Source organism: Perca flavescens, chromosome 11 (assembly GCF_004354835.1).
Source record: "Perca flavescens isolate YP-PL-M2 chromosome 11, PFLA_1.0, whole genome shotgun sequence".
NCBI classification, from domain to species: Eukaryota; Metazoa; Chordata; class Actinopteri; order Perciformes; family Percidae; genus Perca; species Perca flavescens.
The window spans coordinates 12,630,345-12,652,992 of NC_041341.1; the positions used below are offsets into that span (position 1 = coordinate 12,630,345).

Here is a 22,648-nt window from a genome sequence, read left to right on the forward strand (position 1 = left end):
CTGCTAATATGCATTCAACCTGATATAACCCACCTGTCTAGCAGTGTTTGTTATTGTGATAAAGTTCTTTCAGAGATTAACTTCCTCTTTAGAAAGTGTATAATATGATGCAATAGCTGTCTCATCCCAAATATAAAGACAGAAGGAGAAGTTTAGCCCAAAGGCTGTCAGTGTTCAAAGAACTGCAGTTATTTATAAAGAAGTTGTCCTCCCAAACGGTTCTGTATCTGAGTTTGTTCTGACATGACACTGAGCTGGAGCGTCCACGCTGACAGCCTCTGCTCCGAGCTACAGCACAGATCGTGCTTCTTATGCAGACTGACAGCTTTTTGGATTTGAGCGGAAGTGTATTTTTATCATGCATGTTTTTATCATGCTCTGCTAGAAAGCAACACTCAATACAATATCACAGCATAGTTTGGAAATCTGTCTGTAAGCTGCTTGGTCTGGTGCAGTCAGCAGTTACAAATCTAGTCCATTTATTAGGATTTTATGAGTGATTAGACTCAAGAAATCATCTCTGGCCAGTATCATACCCTGAATGTTAACCATGACTTAAGGCAGATAATTCATGAGTGGAAAAAAAGCTCCTTTAATGGCTAAAGAAATCTTCTTTGCCACTACATTAAGGCCTTAATTGCCAAGGATTTAGACTTTATTTAGGGGTGCCCCTATTCAATAGTTTAGTTGTTAAGACGCCAACTGTGAATTGCAAATGTTACTGGTTCGAGCCTGACCAGGGAGTTTTGTTGCATCTCTAACTCTCTCATTTCCTGCCGGCTGAAAAAGTAGAAAACTTTGCTTTTTTTCTACATTTAACAGTAGCTGTAGCACGACAGAGTCCAAGACAAATCCCCCCCAAAAAAGTGCATCTTATCTGAACCAACATGACAACACTTTTAAAGACCCCTTCCATGCATGTTTTGAGACATATAAAAGTACTCTGCTTTAAATAATAATTGTGTCTGTTATGTTTTTTTTTGTTTTTCTTTTTACAAAAAAGTTAAATTACCTGGTTCAGAACTAGAATTCTTAAAATTACCTCTCCCTCTGTGAAAAATCCAGAATCTATGAATATGCAAATATTGTTAAAGCAGCTGTACACAATGTATCAAATAACGATGTGAAAACAATGTTATGTTAGTTTAGTCGTTTTCATTTTATACAACATTTTATACAACTCTAATACACATATAAAGAATAAATAATGCAAACAACACAACACAATACAACAAAAATATGTCATTATTTTTTAAGTAGTGACAAAGCAAGTTTATGTTGACTGAAAAGGTGTAGACTGAAGCCTTAACTTATTATACAAAACAATGTGTAAGAGGCCATAGTAAACCTACAAAAAATGATCACCTGAATCTGCAGCTCCCCTCCTCTCCTACTTCACTGAAGTCCATTCTCTGAGGCTTCAAGTTTCCACATTACACTCGTGTAATTGCATGTTTGCTCGTGATTGGCTAAGCACAAAGAAACTTTCCTGTTTCAGTAGATGAATGTGGAAACAGCATTCTCGTGTCAAACTCTGCACATTTATTATTCTACACAATTAATGTCAAACATCCAAGGGAGGTGACAATTGGCAATACACATGACCCATCCAACATAAATCTCATTCTCATTACTGTACATCACATGCATTTTCTCTATGTGCTGGCACATTCAATCACCCACTTTTCTCACTGGGGCTTCCCATCAACAATATCAATTTTTTTTGAGGAAATTAAACGGCAACAGCATCACACACACTACTGTAATCACCGTGATCACTGTAGCACGACATCTCCATCTGCTGATTAGTGCTTGTCAACAAGGCCAGAGAATTTCCATCAATGTAAGTGACACTTTGGACATTCTGTGATTAGTACTCAATAAACCGTCTCATCACAGCCTTTTGGGACTGAGGGGAGTGGTGGTGTTTTTAGGTCAATTGCTCCTTTTCACTTTACCTATGATTAGCTAAATGTTACTGCACCTCAGCGTCGGTTGTTAGGGTGATTTGCAGTTGTTCCTACCTTGTAAAAAAACCCTGAGTAGAAAATGTTTAGCTGCAGTGAAATCTGATTCCTGAGATTTAAATGTCATCTGGTCTCATCTTGTGTCATTCAGGAATTTCATTTTCAGAAATGCACAAGAGAACCTAAACCCAGAGGACGAGGTGGATGAGTTCTTGGGCCGCGCCATCGACGCACGCAGCATCGACCGCCTGCGCTCCGAACATGTCAAGAAGTTCCTGCTCACCTTCAGAGAGCATGACCTGGAGAAAAAGGTAAGGACGTCTACACAAAAATAGTGACACACACTGCCAATATAGCAGCAAATAATTGGCCGTGACAAGCAATCTTCCCTGTGCAAAAAGCTTTTCTCCTGCTTGCTCTTTTCTGTCCCTTGAGAAAGTCAGTCAAAGCAAAGTCTAACAGAGAAAGGGAAGAACTGGGGTTTAAAGGGGGAAGACGGCTACTTAAGGGAAAAGGAAGTGAACTGCTTCAGACAGTGAAGGACAGGCTGAGAAGAAAGGTTAGAACTCAGGTAGTTGCAAAAGAGTTCTGGGAAACAGGACAGAAGTTTCAATCATTTTTTTCCTCTAATGGAAAGGAAGTGAAGACTTAGAGCAGATCAGAAGGACTTGCTGTGGATGAAATCATCTCATCCTTCAGTACCTGGACTCATATGCAGCATCTTCATCCTATAGATAGGTAGTTTGAGCCCAGAGAAGGCAACAATTATAATACACAGATGCCAGCAGCTGTCTTAGCTTCGCTTCATTCCAGGAACAATATGCAAAGCTGTTTTTAAGACTTATGGGGCAAGCACATTAGCAAGTCTATAATGCGTCAAAGTATGACTTGAGAATGAGAATGAGAAAAACAACCTTGTTTTAACTTCGGTAACAGTGTTATTTTATTTATTTAGATAATTCAGTGGGTTTCTAGAGGGCTTTTAGCCTACGGCTTAGGAGAATTTTCTCAACCAACTCTTAATCTTTTAATTTTTTTGTATCTAAAACTCAATATATAGAAATATGTTTTTTACTGGACAATATCATATATCAGTATCTGCTGCATATATTTCGCCCAGTTACTAAAAAGAAATTGCAGTACAGGAATACCAAAGGTATGGATCATTTTGAAAAATGAATAACCAGTGTCACTGTCACATAGTTTGTTCCTCACCACAAAACAAATTTCAGCTAATATATTTGTATTGTATGTTTTGTAACTCTCAGATATCAATATCAGGTCTGAATGCTGACCAATAAAATGACAGCATTTGAACATTTTAAATGTTTTTTTTTTATATTACTGAGACCGAGGCCTTTATACTCACATGCATAATAATCAAAAACTCAAGCTGTTGTCTTGTCTTATTAAATTTTTTTTATTGTTCTGGGATTTTACCAGCTCAAAACTTGACTTTGAAGGTTTTGCTTTCTACTCTCAAGTCAAGATTGATCTGGAAGGAGTCATACACAGCATTAGGACCACTGATTTTTTGAGAATAAAGAGAAAGCATACTTGTTTTTTCAAGTACAAAGCCATATTAGTTTAGGAATACAGTCCAAAACATTACAAGAAAAGCCAAATGTCAAGTCTCACAGCAATCAAGTCCATGTCAAGTCAAGTGTAAAGACCTCATTTTTGTGAATTATGTCTGACTTGAGTGCAAGTTACAAGTATGAGTACAGCACCACTACTGTACATGCAGTAGGCGATATAAGGGGGGATTGTCGTCCCACTTGTTAGCAAAATTACCAAAATGCATGCCACATTGTTAACCTGCCATCCCCCTCTCTATCCCCTAGTAGCACAGACAGTCCAAGGGCAGAGGGGTTGTTTAGTTGATAGTCTAGAGAGTCTGCCTGACTCATTAATCCTTTATCTGACTGAGGTTGAGTTAGAATATATGGCCTCGACCATGGCTCTGGAATGTCAGAAGCCTAAGGTGGCTGTGTATTGATAAATCAATGGCGCTGTCCGTGGTACTGAAGTAGCAGAGACATTTATAAATGTGACTTTTTCTCTGAGTCCCGCCCTTTTTGGGTTAATTGATTTTTTAAAATCTTTTTTATTGTTCGATTTCAGAGGGACAGAACGGAAGAAAATTGTATTGTCAGTGTTAAAATGCGGTTTCATTCTCCTCCTCTTGTTCCCTCCTGCAGTACTCCAAACAGGTGGACTCCAGGTTCGGGGCTTACGTGGCCTGCGCCTCCCTCGTCTTTCTCTTCATCTGCATCATCCAGATCATCATTGTGCCATCGTGAGTCAACACTTTGAAATACAACACAGAAGACTTCAGACTAAATTCTTCATCCTCTTACTGAAATATGCCCCCATTATGACTCACATTTCTATGATTTTAAAATGGGGTGACAGTAATTTGGCTCCTCACAGACACTTGTGTCATTACTGACATTTTACCAACTGCCAGCCCAACAGAGAAGGATGCTGAAATCATCCATGTGTCCTCTTTATGCTAGCACTAGCATCCACTATTATCTCAAAAGATAGGAAATGAGAACTTGTAACAATCCCAATTAAATCTTAAATGATAAATGGTAGAGTCTGGGTGTTTGTGTAGCAGATTGGTAAAATGTACATTAAATATCGCACAGGAAATATTTTAAAATACAGGACAATTTTTCATTACATAGAAAGTGAGTGTAGCAGGTGAGACTGAAGGAGGAGGAGATGAATAGGCTGTATGGCTAATATATATTAGTAGTAGTTATACATCCTTTTATGAACAATGAACAATGTCCAATTGAAAAGTGCTACGGCTTATGTTGAATGAGATTCTCTTTAACATGTCAGCTGTGGCCAATTTGTCGTTCAGTGTATGCCTTTAATCTTTGTAGCTTAACAAATCCTGCACATTGCTTTAGTCCTTACAGTATCAATAGCATGTTCTTATTTATAAAAGAGAATATCAACTTAAAATCTGTGTAATTGCAGCTGAGCAGCAGCCAGATTCAAAGCTCAACTCCCCTCTCCTCCTTTATTTCTGTCATTACCTCTTAGAGTCTCTTCTTCCTGGTCTCCTCATCACCTCCTCGCTTTCATTGTCTTATCTGTTTTCCTTAATCATTTTCACCGTATTCACACGTCCTCTCCTCTGTTTACCTTGGTCTGCTTTGCTATTATCATTACCTGTCACACACACACACACACACACACACACACACACACACACACACAATGCATACTTCATAATATTTACATTGACACAAGGTCAAAGACAATAAAGAGAAGCAGATGCTACTTCCCACAGTATTACCTTCGAAACCGAAGACAGAGACATGTATTTGTATTAGAGAAACAAACCGTGAACCATAAAAATGCAGCTAGAATCATCATATGAATATAATGACATATGTCACCTGCAGCTCCAGTCTGATGATCGGTTTCTTCGTCACCGGTTTCATTATCCTGACGGCTGTCATGTTTGTCTCAACTGTGTACTGCTGTTTTGGGGTGAGTATTCTCTGCTTGTGATGAATGAAATCACCAAATAAACTCGACTCCTTGTGCAGATATTTTCTCAAGTGATAAAAGATAGGATATATATATTTTTTTTTTACAAGGATGCAGTTTTGTAGAATATCTATCGCACATGTCAGCAAAGAACAGAGAAGGGCTTGTTCTTATTTCTTTATATGGAACTTCAGTATCAGACATCACAGAGACCAATCTGCTACATCTTTTATCAGGCAGTGGTTTGATGCTGTACTTGCTCTTCATTCCAGATGTCAGTGATCATATAAACATAATCTGCTCTTGACCTCATAGCAAGTTCTTTCAGATAAGAGTTTTTAACTAAATTCCTTAATGCAAAGTGCAGATGTCACCATTTGTGATTTCAAAATACACCTCGAATAACCCTCTCTCTCAAAAGAACAGAGCTCATTTTGGATGTAGGCTTTTTGTTTCTCTGTTGGTGTGTGTCTATAGTATCAACTGATCGGTCCACTGTGGGCCTGTGTTGAGATTATGCTTCTGGTATTTGGGGTTTTCATGACAAGTTGTTCATTACAGAGTTATTCAGTTCACACCAGTTCTTGCTTCAAGGGTGCAGTCACATTGGCGTGAGGCTCTGAGAACACTTGTCTCCCATTCACTTCAATCGAAGGTGGTATGACCTGACAAATTTAAGAATGCGTTTCCTATTTTAAAACGTGATAAGATGTTTTATGGAAGCAAGGACAACCTGGTGTAGTGAGGTGACATTTTTATTTACACATTTCAAAAAACAGCATACAGCCTGATAATCCAGAACTCATTGAAAACAAGATTGTCTTCTATAGTAGAAGCTACATCTTAACAGGTTGTACGTGATGGGATTGGGGCAGCATTAAAATAATGTCCTATTTATGTTTTGTTGTATTGTGTTATGTTCAGAGGATGATTTAAGGAATAGTTTTTTTGTTTTTGTTATGTTCTGTTTGTAGACTTTAGAAGAGAAGAAATGATGTACGTGATGTTTATGGTGTTTGCGCAGTAATTAATGTTCTTTTGTTTCACTACTTCACCTAATTAGTGTCTTATCAGCCAGTGTGTTGTTACTGGGTACTGTGTTTTGTCCACATGAGATTAAAAATCAATCAGTCAGCTAGTCAATCTATTAATCAGTCAGTAAATAATTGTGAATAATTACATTTCTTTTACGTTGTATCTAACATAATTCATTTGTAGTATTTATGTCTCACCTGCCATCCACAAGCTCAGCTCTTTTTCACAACATTATGAAAAATGTTTGACACATCAAATGAAGTTTGCAGTCAGACCTTTGTAAAATTGGACCCAGAATCCTTAATTTTTTGTAGAAACAGCAGTAAACATGGCTTTCACAGATTAGTTTTTTGTATGTGTTAAACACGACTGATTTATAGAAATTAAGCGCACATAAGACGAGAGGGGGGAGGGGCGACGATGTCAGATATCAGCTGCCAAACCTCCAGAGGCTTTAAAATCCATCTATTCCTTCTCTCATCACCTGCTGACAGGCCATGGGGGACATTTAACAGGGAAAAGTGGAGCTGCTGTTGACGTTTTTCACTGATGACTCATTGTTCTGTTTTGGTAAAAACAAACAAATCTCTTCCATTTGTACATCTACTGGTCGTATAGAGAGGATTTTTTATGTCTTCTCATTGGATATTGGTATTGTGACCGATGGTAACTCAGAAAGTGACATGCAGAACTGCAGTGTGTATTTAGGGATGTATTTATTCAGTGGCTTCAGATAAAAATGAGCCCATCACTCACTCTCTCTGTCGCTCTGTCTGTTTTTCCCGTGCTCCCAGCTCTTCCCAGTCCCTCTGCAGACTCTTTCTAAGAGGATAGTCCAGTCCAGACTGAACAGCACTCTGGTGGGCGTCTTCACCATCATCGTCGTCTTTGTTTCTGCTTTCATCAATATTGTAAGTTCAACAGAATACCAAAAAAGAGTAACAACTTTCTCCTCATGAAATCATTTTTTTAAAGCACTGAGCATTTTGAAATCTCAAAAAACAACTGACTCTCCTTGTCTTTACTGACCTTTGACCTCGTTCAGTTCACCTGCAGCAGCCTCGACCTGCGGAGCTGCATCTGGGAAGAGCTTAACATCAGTCTGGCCACCGTGAACGCCTGCCATGCTCATCTCCTCAACTACAGCCTGGACACACAACAGAGCCCCTGTGGAGACGATGGCCTCGTCTGCAGCTTACCTGAGGTACAGGTGTGCCGTGCGTGTGCGTGTGCGTGTGCGTGTGCGTGTGTGTGTGCGTGTGTGAGTGTGTCAAAATACCTACTAGGTATATATTGTTTTAAAGCAAAATAACATAGTTTATTCTATGGTAAGCTAATTTAAAAGGGAGCAATGAACATATGCAAGTAAGAGTGAGGAAGCAAATGAAGCAAAACAGATTATAGGAGTTGGTGGAAACTTGAGGCTTTTAAGGTTCAACTCAGATGAGCAACGTATTTGTCTGAAGCAGGTAAGCCAATTCATTTTTAAGCATTTCTGCAAGAAATCACAATTATATGTTTGTGACTAACTGTGTTGGTCAAATATATCTGTTAAAAATGTTCAGGGCAGCCTTGTTAACCAAAGAAGACTTTAGTGCTGCTGCAAGTCTGTTACAGAAGCATAAAATGCCATCAGAACAGAATAAGAACATTTATATACATACATATACATTATTTCATCATGCCAAAATATGCTGCAGTCTAATTAATAGGTATTAGGTTATTTTTCTTTTGTCTGAACATCAGACAAAAAACAACACTGTGGCTGTAAAGTAACACCTCAAGTACCTTATTGCTTTTTGCACAATACGTCATTGCAATAAAAGGGACAAGAAATTGTCAAAAGTGAAGCACTTTGTAATTGTATATTTTAAGATGTCAATGCTTCAGACGAGTTTGAACAGTAGCAGAGCAAATGGATGCTAAGTGAGGGTAATAATTGCAGGTAGAAGTGTTAACATTTGGCTTGCACATTAATGTTTGAATTAACTAATTGCTTAGAATTGTGGGTTTATGGAGTGTTTTATAATACCTCTGGATGTGACTCATTCAATCAGAACCGTGTATTACAGAATATAAAGCTTGACTACCAAACATAAAAGAAAATGTACCTTCCCCTCTCTCCATCTCTCTCCCTCAGTACTTCTCGTCCTGTGTGCTGCTGAGCCTGCTGGCCTGCTCCGTCTTCTTGCAGATCAGCAGCATCGGTAAACTCTTCCTCATGCTCTTTATCGAGCTGATCTACCTCCTTGTCATGGAGGTGCCCAAAGTGAGCCTCTTCGACAACCAGGACTTGCTGGTGATGGCCAACGCTGTCAACATTATGTGAGTCATTACTGCTGCGTGGTGTGTGTGTGTGTTGTTACGCTTGTAGTGTTTAAATCTTTGGTGTGTACAGATGTTCTAACCACTGATTGGTTCTTCTCTGTTCCTCCCCCTCACAGCGAGCACATTAATGGAACAAGGTGAGACTGATGGCAACTTCTATTACCACAGAGACCCAAAGAATCACCTCTGTCATCTGTTTAAGCTAACAGCATCATTATCACTGTGCTGGCAGAAATGTAACTATAATGACCCGCTGGCAACAGATGCTAACGCTAATGAGCCAAGATTTAAAGGGCAGCTTGTTATTGTGCCACAGTGTTCCTGCAAAGTACATCTTTACACCCATACAGGATAATAACTTAACACCTGTATGTTTGATGAGTTGGAAGTTCATTACTTAGCATAACACATCTGATAATAACCTTGTATTGTGTGTGTGTGTGTGTGTGTGTGTGTGTGTGTGTGTGTGTGTGTGTGTGTGTGTGTGTGTGTGTGTGTGTGTGTGTGTGTGTGTGTGTGTGTGTGTGTGTGTGTGTGTGTGTGTGTGTGTGTGTGTGTGTGTGTGTGTGTGTGTTGAAACTCTAGCTGTGTGGTGGACTCCAAGGTTCCTCTGAAGATCATGACCCCGGTGGTCATCACTGTCTTCGTTCTCGCCCTCTACCTTCACGCCCAGCAGGTAGAGTCCACAGCCAGGCTCGACTTCCTCTGGAAGCTGCAGGTCAGTGTGTGTGTGCATGTATGTATGAATGACTAAATTTTTGGGACAAAAAGCAGATCCCCACAATGTAAATGAGTGTGTGTGGTTTAAAGATCCAAGAGTCCTTTAGGGAATACTAAAAGATGTTGTTCATTAAGAAAGCTGTTATTTCTTCCCTCATCTTGGCCAGTTTGTTGCACAGTGGGTTTCCATCTGTCTTTCTAAAAGCTGAAACATGTTAGATAAAAAAAAACATTGTTGCAATTATTGCACTGTATTATTGTCATATTGTCACCCAGCCTTTATTTGAAAGACTAATCCACCAAAAATCTTTTTTGGAACACACTGAACATTATTATTAAGGTGCAGAAGTTCATTGGAATCTATTGTAACTGTAATGAATCCAAATGGACTAGTGCTGTTCTCCACAGAGAAAGAGAAAGCTAAATAACTTTTCAAAGCCATTCAGGCCTACAGGGGCAGAGTGTTTTATACTCAAATTATTTTAAGGAAGATGTCTTAAGGGTTGTACTGGGGTTCTTTGACATCTCATGGAGGTGCCAAAGCAGGCTGAGCTGCCTGTGGTTGGTTTTCTAGTCAAGGGTACAATTAAATGATTTATCTGAAAAACTTTGAGCTGCTGGAGGGGTCTTTATTTTCCAGCTCACTGATGTCACTGATGGTTAGTAGTCTTAGTCTAAGAGTCTACAGCCACACTTTAGGAGGAGGATACAAGTTTAAATGGTGAATTGAATGTAAATATTGGCCAGAGGGTGGTGTCAGGGTAAGCATGAATAGAGATAACAGTGTCAGTAGTAGTAATTGCAGCACCCTCATTGACAGTAGAACTCATAATCATATCCTCTGGATTATTTTGTTCCAATCCATCTCTAAGATGTCAAGATATTTCATTGGATAATTGAGCCAAAAGTCATGCCGTTCATCCTCTGTGAACAATGAATATATGTATCAAAATTTCATAGCAGTTAGTAGTTGAGATATTTCACTCAACAGTATTGCTTTTTTTCCTGTCTAATTTCTGTACTGAACCCTCTACAGGCCACAGAGGAGAAGGAGGAGATGGAGGAGCTTCAGGCTTATAACCGCCGTCTACTCCACAACATCCTGCCCAAAGATGTGGCTGCCCACTTCCTGCAGCGCGAACGCCGCAACGACGAGCTCTACTACCAGTCGTGTGAGTGCGTGGCTGTCATGTTCGCCTCAATCAGCAACTTCTCAGAGTTCTACGTGGAGCTGGAGGGGAACAACGAGGGAGTGGAGTGTCTGCGGCTGCTCAACGAGATCATCGCTGACTTTGATGAGGTGAGATGTGAACACATCCAGCTGAAAGCTGTCTGAATGTGTGAGGATGTAAATCTGTGGCCTCCGTTGTGGGGATCTACTGTTGTCAGTGGTGCTTTATGAGACTGTAGTTCCCAGTAAAATAAGGGGTCTGTTGGTTTCTGTCTGGTTTAGAGACACTATGCATGCATTTGGAGTCATGTTTGTTACCACCTGATACATTTTAAGTCCAATATTCACTCTCCTTTCATGTCTGGTTTGGTCTCCACCGACCAGGAAAATAGCTGGCTCTTTATGCTAAATGCTCCACTTTGTTCACCAGCTAGTCTCCATCCTTTCTGCAGTTTGATCAACATTAGACAATATGAATGTGAAAAAATATTGACTAGATGCAGATTTCAGGATTAAAACTTTGCTACTGATAAATTACAGAGGAAATTCCATCCATCCATCCATCTTCGTCCGCTTATCCGGTGTCGGGTCGCGGGGGGAGCAGCTCCAGCAGGGGACCCCAAACTTCCCTTTCCCGAGCAACATTAACCAGCTCCGACTGGGGGATCCCGAGGCGTTCCCAGGCCAGGTTGGAGATATAATCCCTCCACCTAGTCCTGGGTCTTCCCCGAGGCCTCCTCCCAGCTGGACGTGCCTGGAACACCTCCCTAGGGAGGCGCCCAGGGGGCATCCTTACCAGATGCCCGAACCACCTCAACTGGCTCCTTTCGACGCAAAAGAGCAGCGGCTCTCTCCGAGCTCCTCACGGATGACTGAGCTTCTCACCCTATCTCTAAGGGAGACGCCAGCCACCCTCCTGAGGAAACCCATTTCGCCGCTTGTACCCTGGATCTCGTTCTTTCGGTCATGACCCAGCCTTCATGACCATAGGTGAGGGTAGGAACGAAAACTGACCGGTAGATCGAGAGCTTTGCCTTCTGGCTCAGCTCTCTTTTCGTCCTGGCGGTGCGATAGATTGAATGCAATACCGCACCCGCTGCGCCCGATTCTCCGACCAATCTCCCGCTCCATTGTCCCCTCACTCATGAACAAAACCCCAAGGTACTTGAACTCCTTCACTTGGGGTAAGGACTCATTCCCTACCTGGAGAAGGCATTCCATCGGTTTCCTGCTGAGAACCATGGCCTCCGATTTAGAGGTGCTGATCCTCATCCCAACCGCTTGACACTCGGTTGCGAACCGATCCAGTGAGTGCTGAAGGTCGCAGGCCGATGATGCCATCAGGACCACATCATCTGCAAAGAGCAGCGATGAGATCCCCAGCCCACCAAACTGCAACCCCTCCCCACCCCGACTACGCCTCGATATCCTGTCCATAAATATTACAAACAGGATTGGTGACAAAGCGCAGCCCTGGCGGAGGCCAACCCTCACCTGAAACGAGTCCGACTTACTACCGAGAACCCGGACACAGCTCTCACTTTGGTCATACAGAGATTGGATGGCCCTGAGTAGAGACCCCCTCACCCCATACTCCCCAAGCAGCACCTCCCACAGTATCTCCCGGGGGACCCGGTCATACGCCTTCTCCAAATCCACAAAACACATGTAGACCGGTTGGGCATACTCCCAGGCTCCCTCCAGGATCCTTGCGAGAGTGAAGAGCTGGTCCGTTGTTCCACGACCAGGACGGAATCCGCATTGTTCCTCCTCAACCCGAGGTTCGACTATCGGCCGAACCCTCCTTTCCAGCACCTTGGAGTAGACTTTACCAGGGAGGCTGAGAAGTGTGATACCCCTATAATTGGCACACACCCTCTGGTCCCCCTTTTTAAAAGAGGAACCACCACCCCAGTCTGCCACTCCTTTGGCACCGTCCCAGACTTCCACGCAATGTTGAAGAGGCGTGTCAACCAGGACAACCCCTCCACACCCAGAGCCTTGAGCATTTCTGGACGGATCTCATCAATCCCGGGGCTTTGCCACTGTGTAGTTGTTTGACTACATCAGTGACTTCCGCCTGGGAAATCGGCGACAATCCCCGTTATCCTCCAGCTCTGCCTCTAACATAGAGGGCGTATTAGTCGGATTCAGGAGTTCCTCAAAGTGCTCCCTCCACCGCCCTATTACCTCCTCAGTGGAGGTCAACAGTGTCCCATCCTTACTGTACACAGCTTGGATGGTTCCCCTTCCCCCTCCTGAGGTGGCGAACAGTTTTCCAGAAACACTTTGGTGCCGACCGAAAGTCCTTCTCCATGTCTTCTCCAAACTTCTCCCACACCCGCTGCTTTGCCTCTTTCACGGCAGAGGCTGCAGCCCTTCGGCCCTTCGGTACCCTGCAACTGCCTCCGGAGTCCTCCGAGATAACATATCCCGGAAGGACTCCTTCTTCAGTCGGACGGCTTCCCTGACCACTGGTGTCCACCACGGTGTTCGTGGGTTACCGCCCCTGAGGCACCTAAGATCCTAAGACCACAGCTCCTCGCCGCAGCTTCAGCAATGGAAACTTTGAACATTGTCCACTCGGGTTCAATGCCCCCAGCCTCCACAGGGATGCACGAAAAAGCTCCGCCCGGAGGTGTGAGTTGAAAGTCTGTCGGACAGGGGCCTCCTCCAGACGTTCCCAATTTACCCGCACTACACGTTTGGGCTTACAAGGTCTGTCCAGAGTCTTCCCCACCCCTGACCCAACTCACCACCAGATGGTGATCGGTTGACAGCTCTGCCCCTCTCTTCACCCGAGTGTCCAAAACATACGGCCTCAGATCAGATGAAACAATTATGAAATCGATCATTGACCTTCGGCCTAGGGTGCTCTGGTACCAGGTACACTTATGAGCATCCCTATGTTCGAACATGGTGTTCGTTATAGACAATCCATGACTAGCACAGAAGTCCAACAACAAACAACCACTCTGGTTTAGATCAGGAGGCCGTTCCTCCCAATCACGCCTCTCAGGTGTCTCCATCATTGCCCACGTGTGCGTTGAAGTCCCCAGCATAACAATGGAGTCCCCCACTGGAGCCCCATGCAGGACTCCAGTCAAGGTCTCCAAGAAGGCCGAATACTCCGAACTCCTGTTTGGTGCATATGCACAAACAACAGTCAGAGTTTTCCCCCCCACAACCCGCAGGCGTAGGGAGGCGACCCTCTCGTCCACCGGGTAAACTCCAACACAGCGGCGCTCAGCCGGGGCTTGTGAGTATCCCCACCCCGCCCGGCGCCTCACACCCTGGGCAACTCCGGAGAAGAAAAGAGTCCAACCCCTATCCAGGAGTATGGTTCCAGAACCGAGACTGTGCGTGAGGTAAGCCCCACCAGATCTAACCGGTGGCGCTCCACCTCCCGCACCAGTTCCGGCTCCTTCCCCCACAGAGAGGTGACGTTCCACGTCCCCAGAGCCAGCGTCTGCCGCCCGGGTCTGGTCCGTCGAGGCCCCTGACCTTCACTGCCACCCATGTGGCATCGCACCCGACCCCAACGGTTCCTCCCACAGGTGGTGGGCCCATGGGCTGGAGAGATGGGAGCCACGTAGCTTGTTCGGGCTGTGCCCGGCCGGGCTCCGTGGCAAACCCGGCCACCAGGCGCTCGCCGACGAGCCCGCCGTCTGGGCCTGGCTCCAGACGGGGGCCCCGGGCTTCCTCCGGGCAGGGTCACTCCATCTCTACCTTGCTTCTTCATTGGGGTTTTTGAACCATTCTTTGTCTGGCCCCTCACCTGAGACCACTTTGCCTTGGGAGACCCTACCAGGAGCACAAAGCTCCAGACAACACAGCCCTCAGGTTCACAGAGACACACAAACCTCTCCACCACGATAAGGTGATGGTTCACGGAGAAGTACAGAGGAAATTAAATATTAAAATGAGCTTTGTTAGACTTAGAGCTCAAAGAATACTGTTATCAACTTAAAATTGGATATAAACAAATGTATAACTTTATAACATTTTAACACATTTAACATTATCTTTATAACCTTTCACTAAAATTGTATTTTATATGATTGATGGATTAGATCATCAGTGAGGACCAATTCCGTCAGTTGGAGAAGATCAAGACCATCGGCTCCACCTACATGGCGGCCTCCGGCCTCAACGACTCCACATACGACAAGGTCGGGCGCTCGCACATCCGAGCCTTGGCTGACTATGCGATGAGGCTGATGGACCAAATGAAATACATCAATGAACACTCCTTTAACAACTTCAAGATGCAAATAGGTGAGCTGCAGAAAATAAAAAAGGTGCTACTGTTGCTCAGGGATTTTGTACATCTGACAGGGAAACTGTTATTGACTGGAACTCAAATGATGGCAACTGTTACATTTCTAAACTGGTGTACATTACAGTGTACAGTTTATTTTGTGAGAGAAAAGCTCTAAAGGAACCTGACACAATAGTTTTGTAAAAAACGCTGAATAAATCAAGGGCGCCCTGGTAGCTCACCTGGTTGAGCATGCGCCCCATGTACCAAGGCTCAGTCCTTACCACACATGCAAGTCCAGCTGGTTTAGTAGTAATTAAGTACTTTGTTTCGTCTTTTTTTCCCCCATTTGTTTCATTTTGTAGGTCTCAACATTGGCCCTGTGGTTGCCGGGGTGATCGGGGCCAGGAAGCCTCAGTACGACATCTGGGGGAACACAGTGAACGTGGCGAGTCGCATGGACAGCACAGGTGTACCAGAGAGGATCCAGGTGAAGTGAAGTGTGACACTCCACTGCCAAAATATTCTCTGAACATGCAATTTGAGAGCTGTAAAATAAATAAAATGTAGCTTTTCCCAAAGTAATTTAGATGATTTTAGAATAGACAGTTAGATAATGTTACTTTACAATTGAAATCCTGTCACTTAAATTAATAAAGATAGTAGTCAACCGTTCTCCCAGAGCCATGAGCTTGGTGATAGTAAACAAGTCCTGCCTCCTATCAAACCAATCCTTAACAATTGTCCTTTTTTGTCTGAAACAAATCAAAAACATTAAAAACAATTGGTACAAACTCAGTCCTTAGACAGAAGATTAACTCAGTTTAGGAAAAGAAATAAAAAAAACTAAACTAAAAACTAAAATGACTCAATAAAGCAGATTTTGCAGAGCTCATCACTGTTATTTTTTAGCTTTTCTGGTCAAAAATGAGAAATTCTTCTGATGTGCATAAGCTCTGCAAAAACTGCCCTCCAGACATGGCTGACGGCTGGATTTAGAAAAAAGGTTTATTCAAGATAATGAAAAATGTTAATTACAAATGGCCATATTGGTTTTGCTCTATCAGATGTGAAATCATTAAAGCTCAATAACTCTTTGAACACAGATGGAACCGTTTAATTTCATCTCACCCGTCTCCACTGCACCTTCTGAAAACCATTTACGCAGGTGCAACTATGCACCACTGCTTCCTAATGAACATGAAAGTGACAAAGCAACAGCACACTACGATTGTGATTGAATCCTTTTGTGGACGTTAATATTCGGTATTCACATACAGACAAGCCGAAAAAAACAAAAGAGCTGAAAGGGGCTTTTATACAGTATGTAATTTATGTTTGTCAGCCACGCAGAATGACAGATGAAGCATAAATAAAAATAAATTATATATTTATAACTTGCACTGTATTTTTTTTTTTTACTTTGTAGGCGAAAAAAAGGGACAAATATGATTAAGATGAAACCCTTATAGTTTATTCCTCACATTTCTTTCTGCCTGGTCAGTGTACTGTATAACCAGTAAAAAAAAAAAAACTAAAACTAATATTTCAAGTGATTACCACTAAAGACTTAGTGCCATTTGTATTAGCACCTGTGTACGTTTCTTTCCTGAATTTGGGTTTCTGGCAGCTTTACATTTTGGTGAATTGAGAAAAACAATGGGTCAGACTTGTTGCTCAATTTGTGGTGGTGAAAAAGGACACTGTGTATTTAACGTATAGACAACACAGTAAGCGTTGATTTGGTGATTTGCAGGTCAAACTATGTCCAGATGTCTAAGTTAAAACTGGGTTAAATTTGACTGAAAAAAAAAGTTTCCCGGACATCAAATGTTCCAACAGCCTTTCAGGGACCATATTTCAAAGTATACTTATCACTTGCTTCACACATTTTGTCATTTTAATGCGGTTGAAGCAATCGTTTTATAAGTAAATCACCAAATCAATGCTGATGGGAGTTATTAGGTGCTAAACAAAGACAAACTAGAAAATGCATTTCCTGCAAAATGCTTGTGAAAGCTGAAAAGCTAATGGCATAATTGCGTAAGAAGAAGGTGAAGTATTAAGAAAAGTTGGAAAAGTGGGAATGGTTTTAATTAGTATGAATTTAATATTAAAATGTTTAATAATACCAATAATGTATTACAAAAGTGGAATTTGTTTTTTAAAGTAAAAACAATAGAAAAAAGTCATAGTATGTCAAAAAAAAAAAAAAAAAAAAAAAAGTTAGTATTGCATGTTGAAAAAATGTCACGAAAAAAATTCATAGTATAGTATGTCGAAAAAACAAAAGAAAATCATACTATAGTATGTCAAAAAAAGTCAAAGTGTAGTATGTCAAAAAGTCAAAGTGTAGTATGTCAAAAAAAGTCATAGTATAGTATTTCTAAAAAAAAGTCATAGTATAGTATGTCTTAAAAAGTCGAAAAATGTCATAGTATGTCGAAAAAAGTCATAGTATAGTATGTTGAGTAAAGTCACAATAAAGTTATGGTATGTTGAAAAAAGCCACGAAAAAAATCATAGTATAGTATGTCGAAAAAGGTTTTTAAAAAAAGTCATAGTATTGCATGTTGAAAAAAAGTCACGAAAAAAATTCATAGTATAGTATGTAAAAACAGTCATAGTATTGTACGTTGAAAAAAGCCACTGAAAAAATCATACTATAGTATGTCGAAAACAGGTCATAGTATAGTATGTCGAAAAAAGCCATATTATATTATAGTATGTTGAAATAATTTTTAAAAGTAATTGTATAGTATGTTGAAATAATTTTAAAAAGTAATTGTATAGTATGTTGAAAACATTGAAAAAGTAATTGTATAGTTTGTCTAAAAAAGTCATAGGTTATAGTATGTCGAAAAAATTGAAAAAATTCATAGTATAGTATGTTGGAAAAAGTTTTTTAAAAAAGTATAGTATGTTAAAAAGTAATTGTATAGTATGTTGAAAACATTGAAAAAGTAATTGTATAGTATGTCGAAAAAAGTTATACAAAAAAGTCATAGTATAGTATGTCGAAAAAATTCATAGTATTGCATGTCGAAAAAAAATCACAAAAAAAATTCATAGTATAGTATGTAAAAAAAAAAAAGTCATAGTATTGTACGTTGAAAAAAGCCACAGAAAAAATCATAGTATAGTATGTCCAAAAAAGTCGCAAAAGAAAAGTCATATACTGTATATGGTCATAGTATTTCAAAAATGTAAAAAAAAAAAAAGTAATTGCATAGTATGTCAAATATTAAAAAAAAAAAATCGAAAAATTGAAAAAAAGTCATAGTATAGTATGTTGAAAGAACTAAAACAAAAAGTCATAGTATGTCGAAAAAAGTAAAAAAAGTCATAGTATAGAATGTCGAATAGTCATATATAGTCTTAAGTATTGCTGCCCGCTGAGCCACAGTGACACTAATAGAAAATGTGATTTTAAAAAAAGTCTTAGTATAGTGTGTCGAAAATAATCATTAAAAAGTCATTGTATATCATGTTTAAAAAAGTAGTGGTTGCCTGGGTAGCTTATTTGGTTGAGTGCATACCCAGATAAAGAGATGTATTCCTCGGTGCAGAGGTCTCGGGTTCAAGTCCCACCAAAAATAGTTGTATATGGGAAAAGTCATTGTATAGTATTTCTTTTTAAAGTCAATATAGGTGGCCGGGTTGGGTCAGTGGGTAGAGCAGGCGCACATATACTGAGAGGTTTATGCCTCGACGCAGAGGTCCAGGGTTGGAATCCGACCTGTGACAATTTCTTGCATGTCTTTCCCCTCTCTTTCCCCTTTCTCACCTAGCTGTCCTATCAAAATAAAGGCAGAAAAAGCCCCAAAAATAATAATAAAAAAAAAGTCAATATAGTATGTTGAAGAAAGTGATACAAAAGTTATTGTATAGTGTGTCTAAAAAAGTCATAAGATAGTATGTCGAAATAGGTCATTAAAAAGTCCTTGTATAGTAAAGTCATATTATACTATATAGTATGTTGAATAAAGTGATAAAAAGTTATAGTATAGTTTGTCGAGAAAACGGATTAATAAAAAGACATAGTATAGTATGTCAAAAATAGTCATAGTATGTAGAAGAAAGTCTGGAAGAACATCCAAACTCCACACAAAAAAGGCCAGCCCAGACTGGGAATAGATCCAAGGGTCATAGTCTGCAGTGCCTACTTGCTTCACAAATAATAATAAATGCATAGAGAAGTGGTTAATATGAACCACAAATATGCCGTTCCACTCACTGTCCCTTCCTCCCTCTGTCCTTAGGTGACTGCAGACATGTACCAGGTACTGAGCTCCTATAACTACACACTGGAATACAGAGGTTTGGTTACAGTCAAAGGCAAAGGAGAGATGATGACCTATTTTCTCACCAGTGGACCACCAAGCAGTTAACCTCAACTAAGTGACGAATAGACACACCAGGGTAGGCGCCTTAACTCCGCCTCTGAAATAAGGAGCAGGCTCATGGACCTCTGATAGCTTACGGCGGACTGAGACTGACTGAAGCGTCCCTTCTCACAGCGCCATTCCTTTCTTATACCTACTGAGGCCACAACGGGGATGGATCAGAAAATGCATCCCAAAGCTCAGCCTGCCGAGGAGACTATGAGTGGGAAAGGCCCAGCTAGCCTGAATCTGCCATTGAGACCAAAGATGTCCAATCAGTGCATAAAGACAGATGCTGCCAGCTGTGTGAGTCTAGGTCCTAAAGGAAGAATGTTCTCGAAGAACTTTTATTTGCTTCAATCCGCCAGATTCTTAAAGGGTTTTGGGACAAACCTGCAGCAGGACATGACCTACATGCCACTTCCTTTTTTTTCTTTCTGCCTTTCTCCTGCTGAAGTGTATATGTACATGTAAAACACAGACAGTTGTATGTGTATATGATTTGATGTACTGTATGTCAAACACATTTTGTCCATGTTGTTGTGGTATAGATACAAATCTCTCAAGTATGGACACTCAGCCAGCACCACAGCACTATCCGTCCTTGAATATCTGATCACGTCAGTAACAGACTGACAGAGGAGTCGCAGTTAAGTTGTGTCTTATCGGTGAAGAGTGCGTCTCACAAGCAAAAATGTCCCTCAGAGACAAAATAGAGAGAAAACGCTCCACAGTGTTTACAGAAAGCTCCTCGTCAGACGTATAGAGTTCCAAACTCACACTACAGTATAAACAGCATATACACAGACAAAACACAAAGGATGTCACTGAAGAGCTTTTTCTTATCTTCGACATTTTGTATTTTGACTTCAGAACACCAAACCGTATCAGATATTTTAAGATTCTATATTTTGTACATTAATATATTAGAGAGCTATCTATAAACACCAATGTGTATTCAGATGTACATACTGTATCACTCTCATGTTGGGATTTCAGAAATCCTCGCTGGTTGTTGCCTAGTCTTAGCGTGGCGCCACAACTAATGTACCATTTAGCTTCAGCAGATCCACGCTCCTGAATGCCTGTTTTTCTCGCTCTTTTCACCCAATTGAGCATGACTGATCTGCAGGAAGTTAACCGCTTGCTAATAAGAATGCGTTACTGATTATTTTAGTCAAACCGAGTGGGTGTGCACTTTTAATGACTGACTAGAGGACGTGAATGCAAACCTGTCTTTTTGCACTCCAGTGCTTTCAGCCGTCCACCGCTTTCTGCAACGCTCCACAACCGCTTCTTGCTTGCTCAATCAGATGGTACGACCCAATGAATGTCCAATGATCTCCGATGAGGCCTTTATTATGAACTCTATACTGACGACGGTGATGATGCTCATTCTGTGGACAGGGACAGACAAGCCCATGTGGAAATGTGCCCTTTTATCTGCCTTTTTTTTTTATCAGAGCAGTTTCTTCAGTATTACGGTGTTATTCAACATGTCATCAAACAAACGGTCTTTAACCTTCTGGTTTCATTGATTTAAGTGATTTCTTATTATTGTATGTTATGTTGTATGTTATATTATCACCAACACTACAGCTGGTTCTGTTTGTCTTGGCAGAGTACAGTAATCAGTAAATGTCCGGACAATGTCAAGTTTTTACTTGAGAATATTGAGGATAGGATATAGCAAATTTGAAACAGAAACGATAAGGTTAACACAATTCAATATTGTAATTTGTCAAAAAAACATATTGAAAAAAAAAAATCATCAAAGTGTTGGAAAGCATTGAGAGACTGACTGACTTCCCTACTCTGATGCTACACACTGTGCCCTCAGCCCTGAGCCTATTTGTTCCTTGTGAAAACCTATACCTTTAAAACACTGTAAACACTGTCGTTTAGCAAACGTTACAGGAGCAAATAAAGCATTTGTTAGGACTATTTGTGTATTTAATACGCATTTGGTGCATTACGTTAGTTGACTCAAAATGAACTACAGTAAATGGAGCTTTGACTGTGCCACTGGAATAAGTATAGACTTTTACAGTGTTTAATTAGAATCCATTAATACATTGATAATAAATCTGAATTAAAGTAAATAAAAAATAATGAAAAAGATAATTAAACATTAAAAGATAATTCAATATTAAAAATATAATTAAAACCCACAGGGCAACTGCTGTAGCTCTGATTGGCCTGCTGCAATGTGTTGGCAGGAGTCTGGCCAATCAGAGCTCCTGCTGCTGCTCTGTGGGTTAGACTTCAAATGTGTTTTTAGGTGACACTGCACATTTAAATGAATGCCAAAATGGGCGGATTTTAAAAATAATTTCATGGTTCCATTTAAAAGATGAAATCATCATTTGTTGATTTAAAGTCAGAATTAGGAATTTGCAATTTTACACTTTGTTTTACTTAGTTCTATAATTCATAATTGAAATGCAAATATAATTAAACAAGTTATAATAGCTTTTAAAATTGATGAACAATGGATGATGATCTTATCTATGATAAGATATATCAGGGTTTTACTACACAGGCAATACTTGTTAGTATGATCAATTCATTGATGATGTTGGTCTTTTCATGGGATAAATGAAAATATATATTGCCACCTTTAAATTGCTTTTAGTTTCCTGTTTGAAAAGAAAAAGAGAAGTCCATGTGTTTGCTGCTTTGAGCCCGTAGAATGAAATTAACCTTGCACTGGTCCACTTGGGTGATTTCTGTTTTGTTTATGTAGTGTAGTGCTGGAACCATTACCTTCAAACACCACTACTACAACTTTAACTTTCATGCCATTTGACTCTATGAACCCTTCTTCTACCGTTTATTGTGCAGAAATGTGCCATTAGAAAACACAAGAGGTTGGAGAGAAGGCATAGATCAGAGATGAGGAGGATGAAGCTATGAGGATCCTCATGATGATAACATGACAAGATGAGGCAGCGTCTGTGACAAAAAACAGAGGCAAAACCGTGGTTTGTTTTTGTTGTCATGCAAAACACTATGCTAAACTTTTTTTTTTTTTTTTACAGTCCAATAAACTGCTGAGATGTTTTACAGGTACTACATCATTTCTTCTGGATACTTTTCTGCCTAGTCTGCCTGTGTTGGTCAGCTCAATTAATGGATTTAGATGAATTACGGTTTAATTTGTGCATGCTGCTGTCTCAGCATAATCTTAAGCTTTTTTAGCAAAGCTAAAGGTTTTGCATAAAAGCTAGTATTTTATCAAATACAAAAGTTCATGGCCAAAAGTATG

The 22,648-nt window shown here is 40.6% G+C and overlaps 1 protein-coding gene across 1 annotated transcript in view; it reads left to right on the forward strand.

Annotated features, from left to right (window-relative positions):
* adcy5 (adenylate cyclase 5) overlaps nt 1-22,444 on the forward strand; it is an 87,905-nt gene extending 65,461 nt beyond the window's left edge. The window contains exons 10-21 of the mRNA XM_028590922.1: nt 2,119-2,278; nt 4,169-4,266; nt 5,393-5,480; nt 7,310-7,426; nt 7,561-7,719; nt 8,656-8,840; nt 8,960-8,980; nt 9,429-9,561; nt 10,600-10,863; nt 14,808-15,012; nt 15,361-15,485; nt 19,258-22,444. Of these exons, the coding sequence (XP_028446723.1) occupies nt 2,119-2,278; nt 4,169-4,266; nt 5,393-5,480; nt 7,310-7,426; nt 7,561-7,719; nt 8,656-8,840; nt 8,960-8,980; nt 9,429-9,561; nt 10,600-10,863; nt 14,808-15,012; nt 15,361-15,485; nt 19,258-19,386 (1,684 nt within the window). The 3' untranslated portion in view covers nt 19,387-22,444. The remainder of the gene's footprint in view (nt 1-2,118; nt 2,279-4,168; nt 4,267-5,392; nt 5,481-7,309; nt 7,427-7,560; nt 7,720-8,655; nt 8,841-8,959; nt 8,981-9,428; nt 9,562-10,599; nt 10,864-14,807; nt 15,013-15,360; nt 15,486-19,257) is intronic.
* Nucleotides 22,445-22,648: the final 204 nt, after the last annotated feature.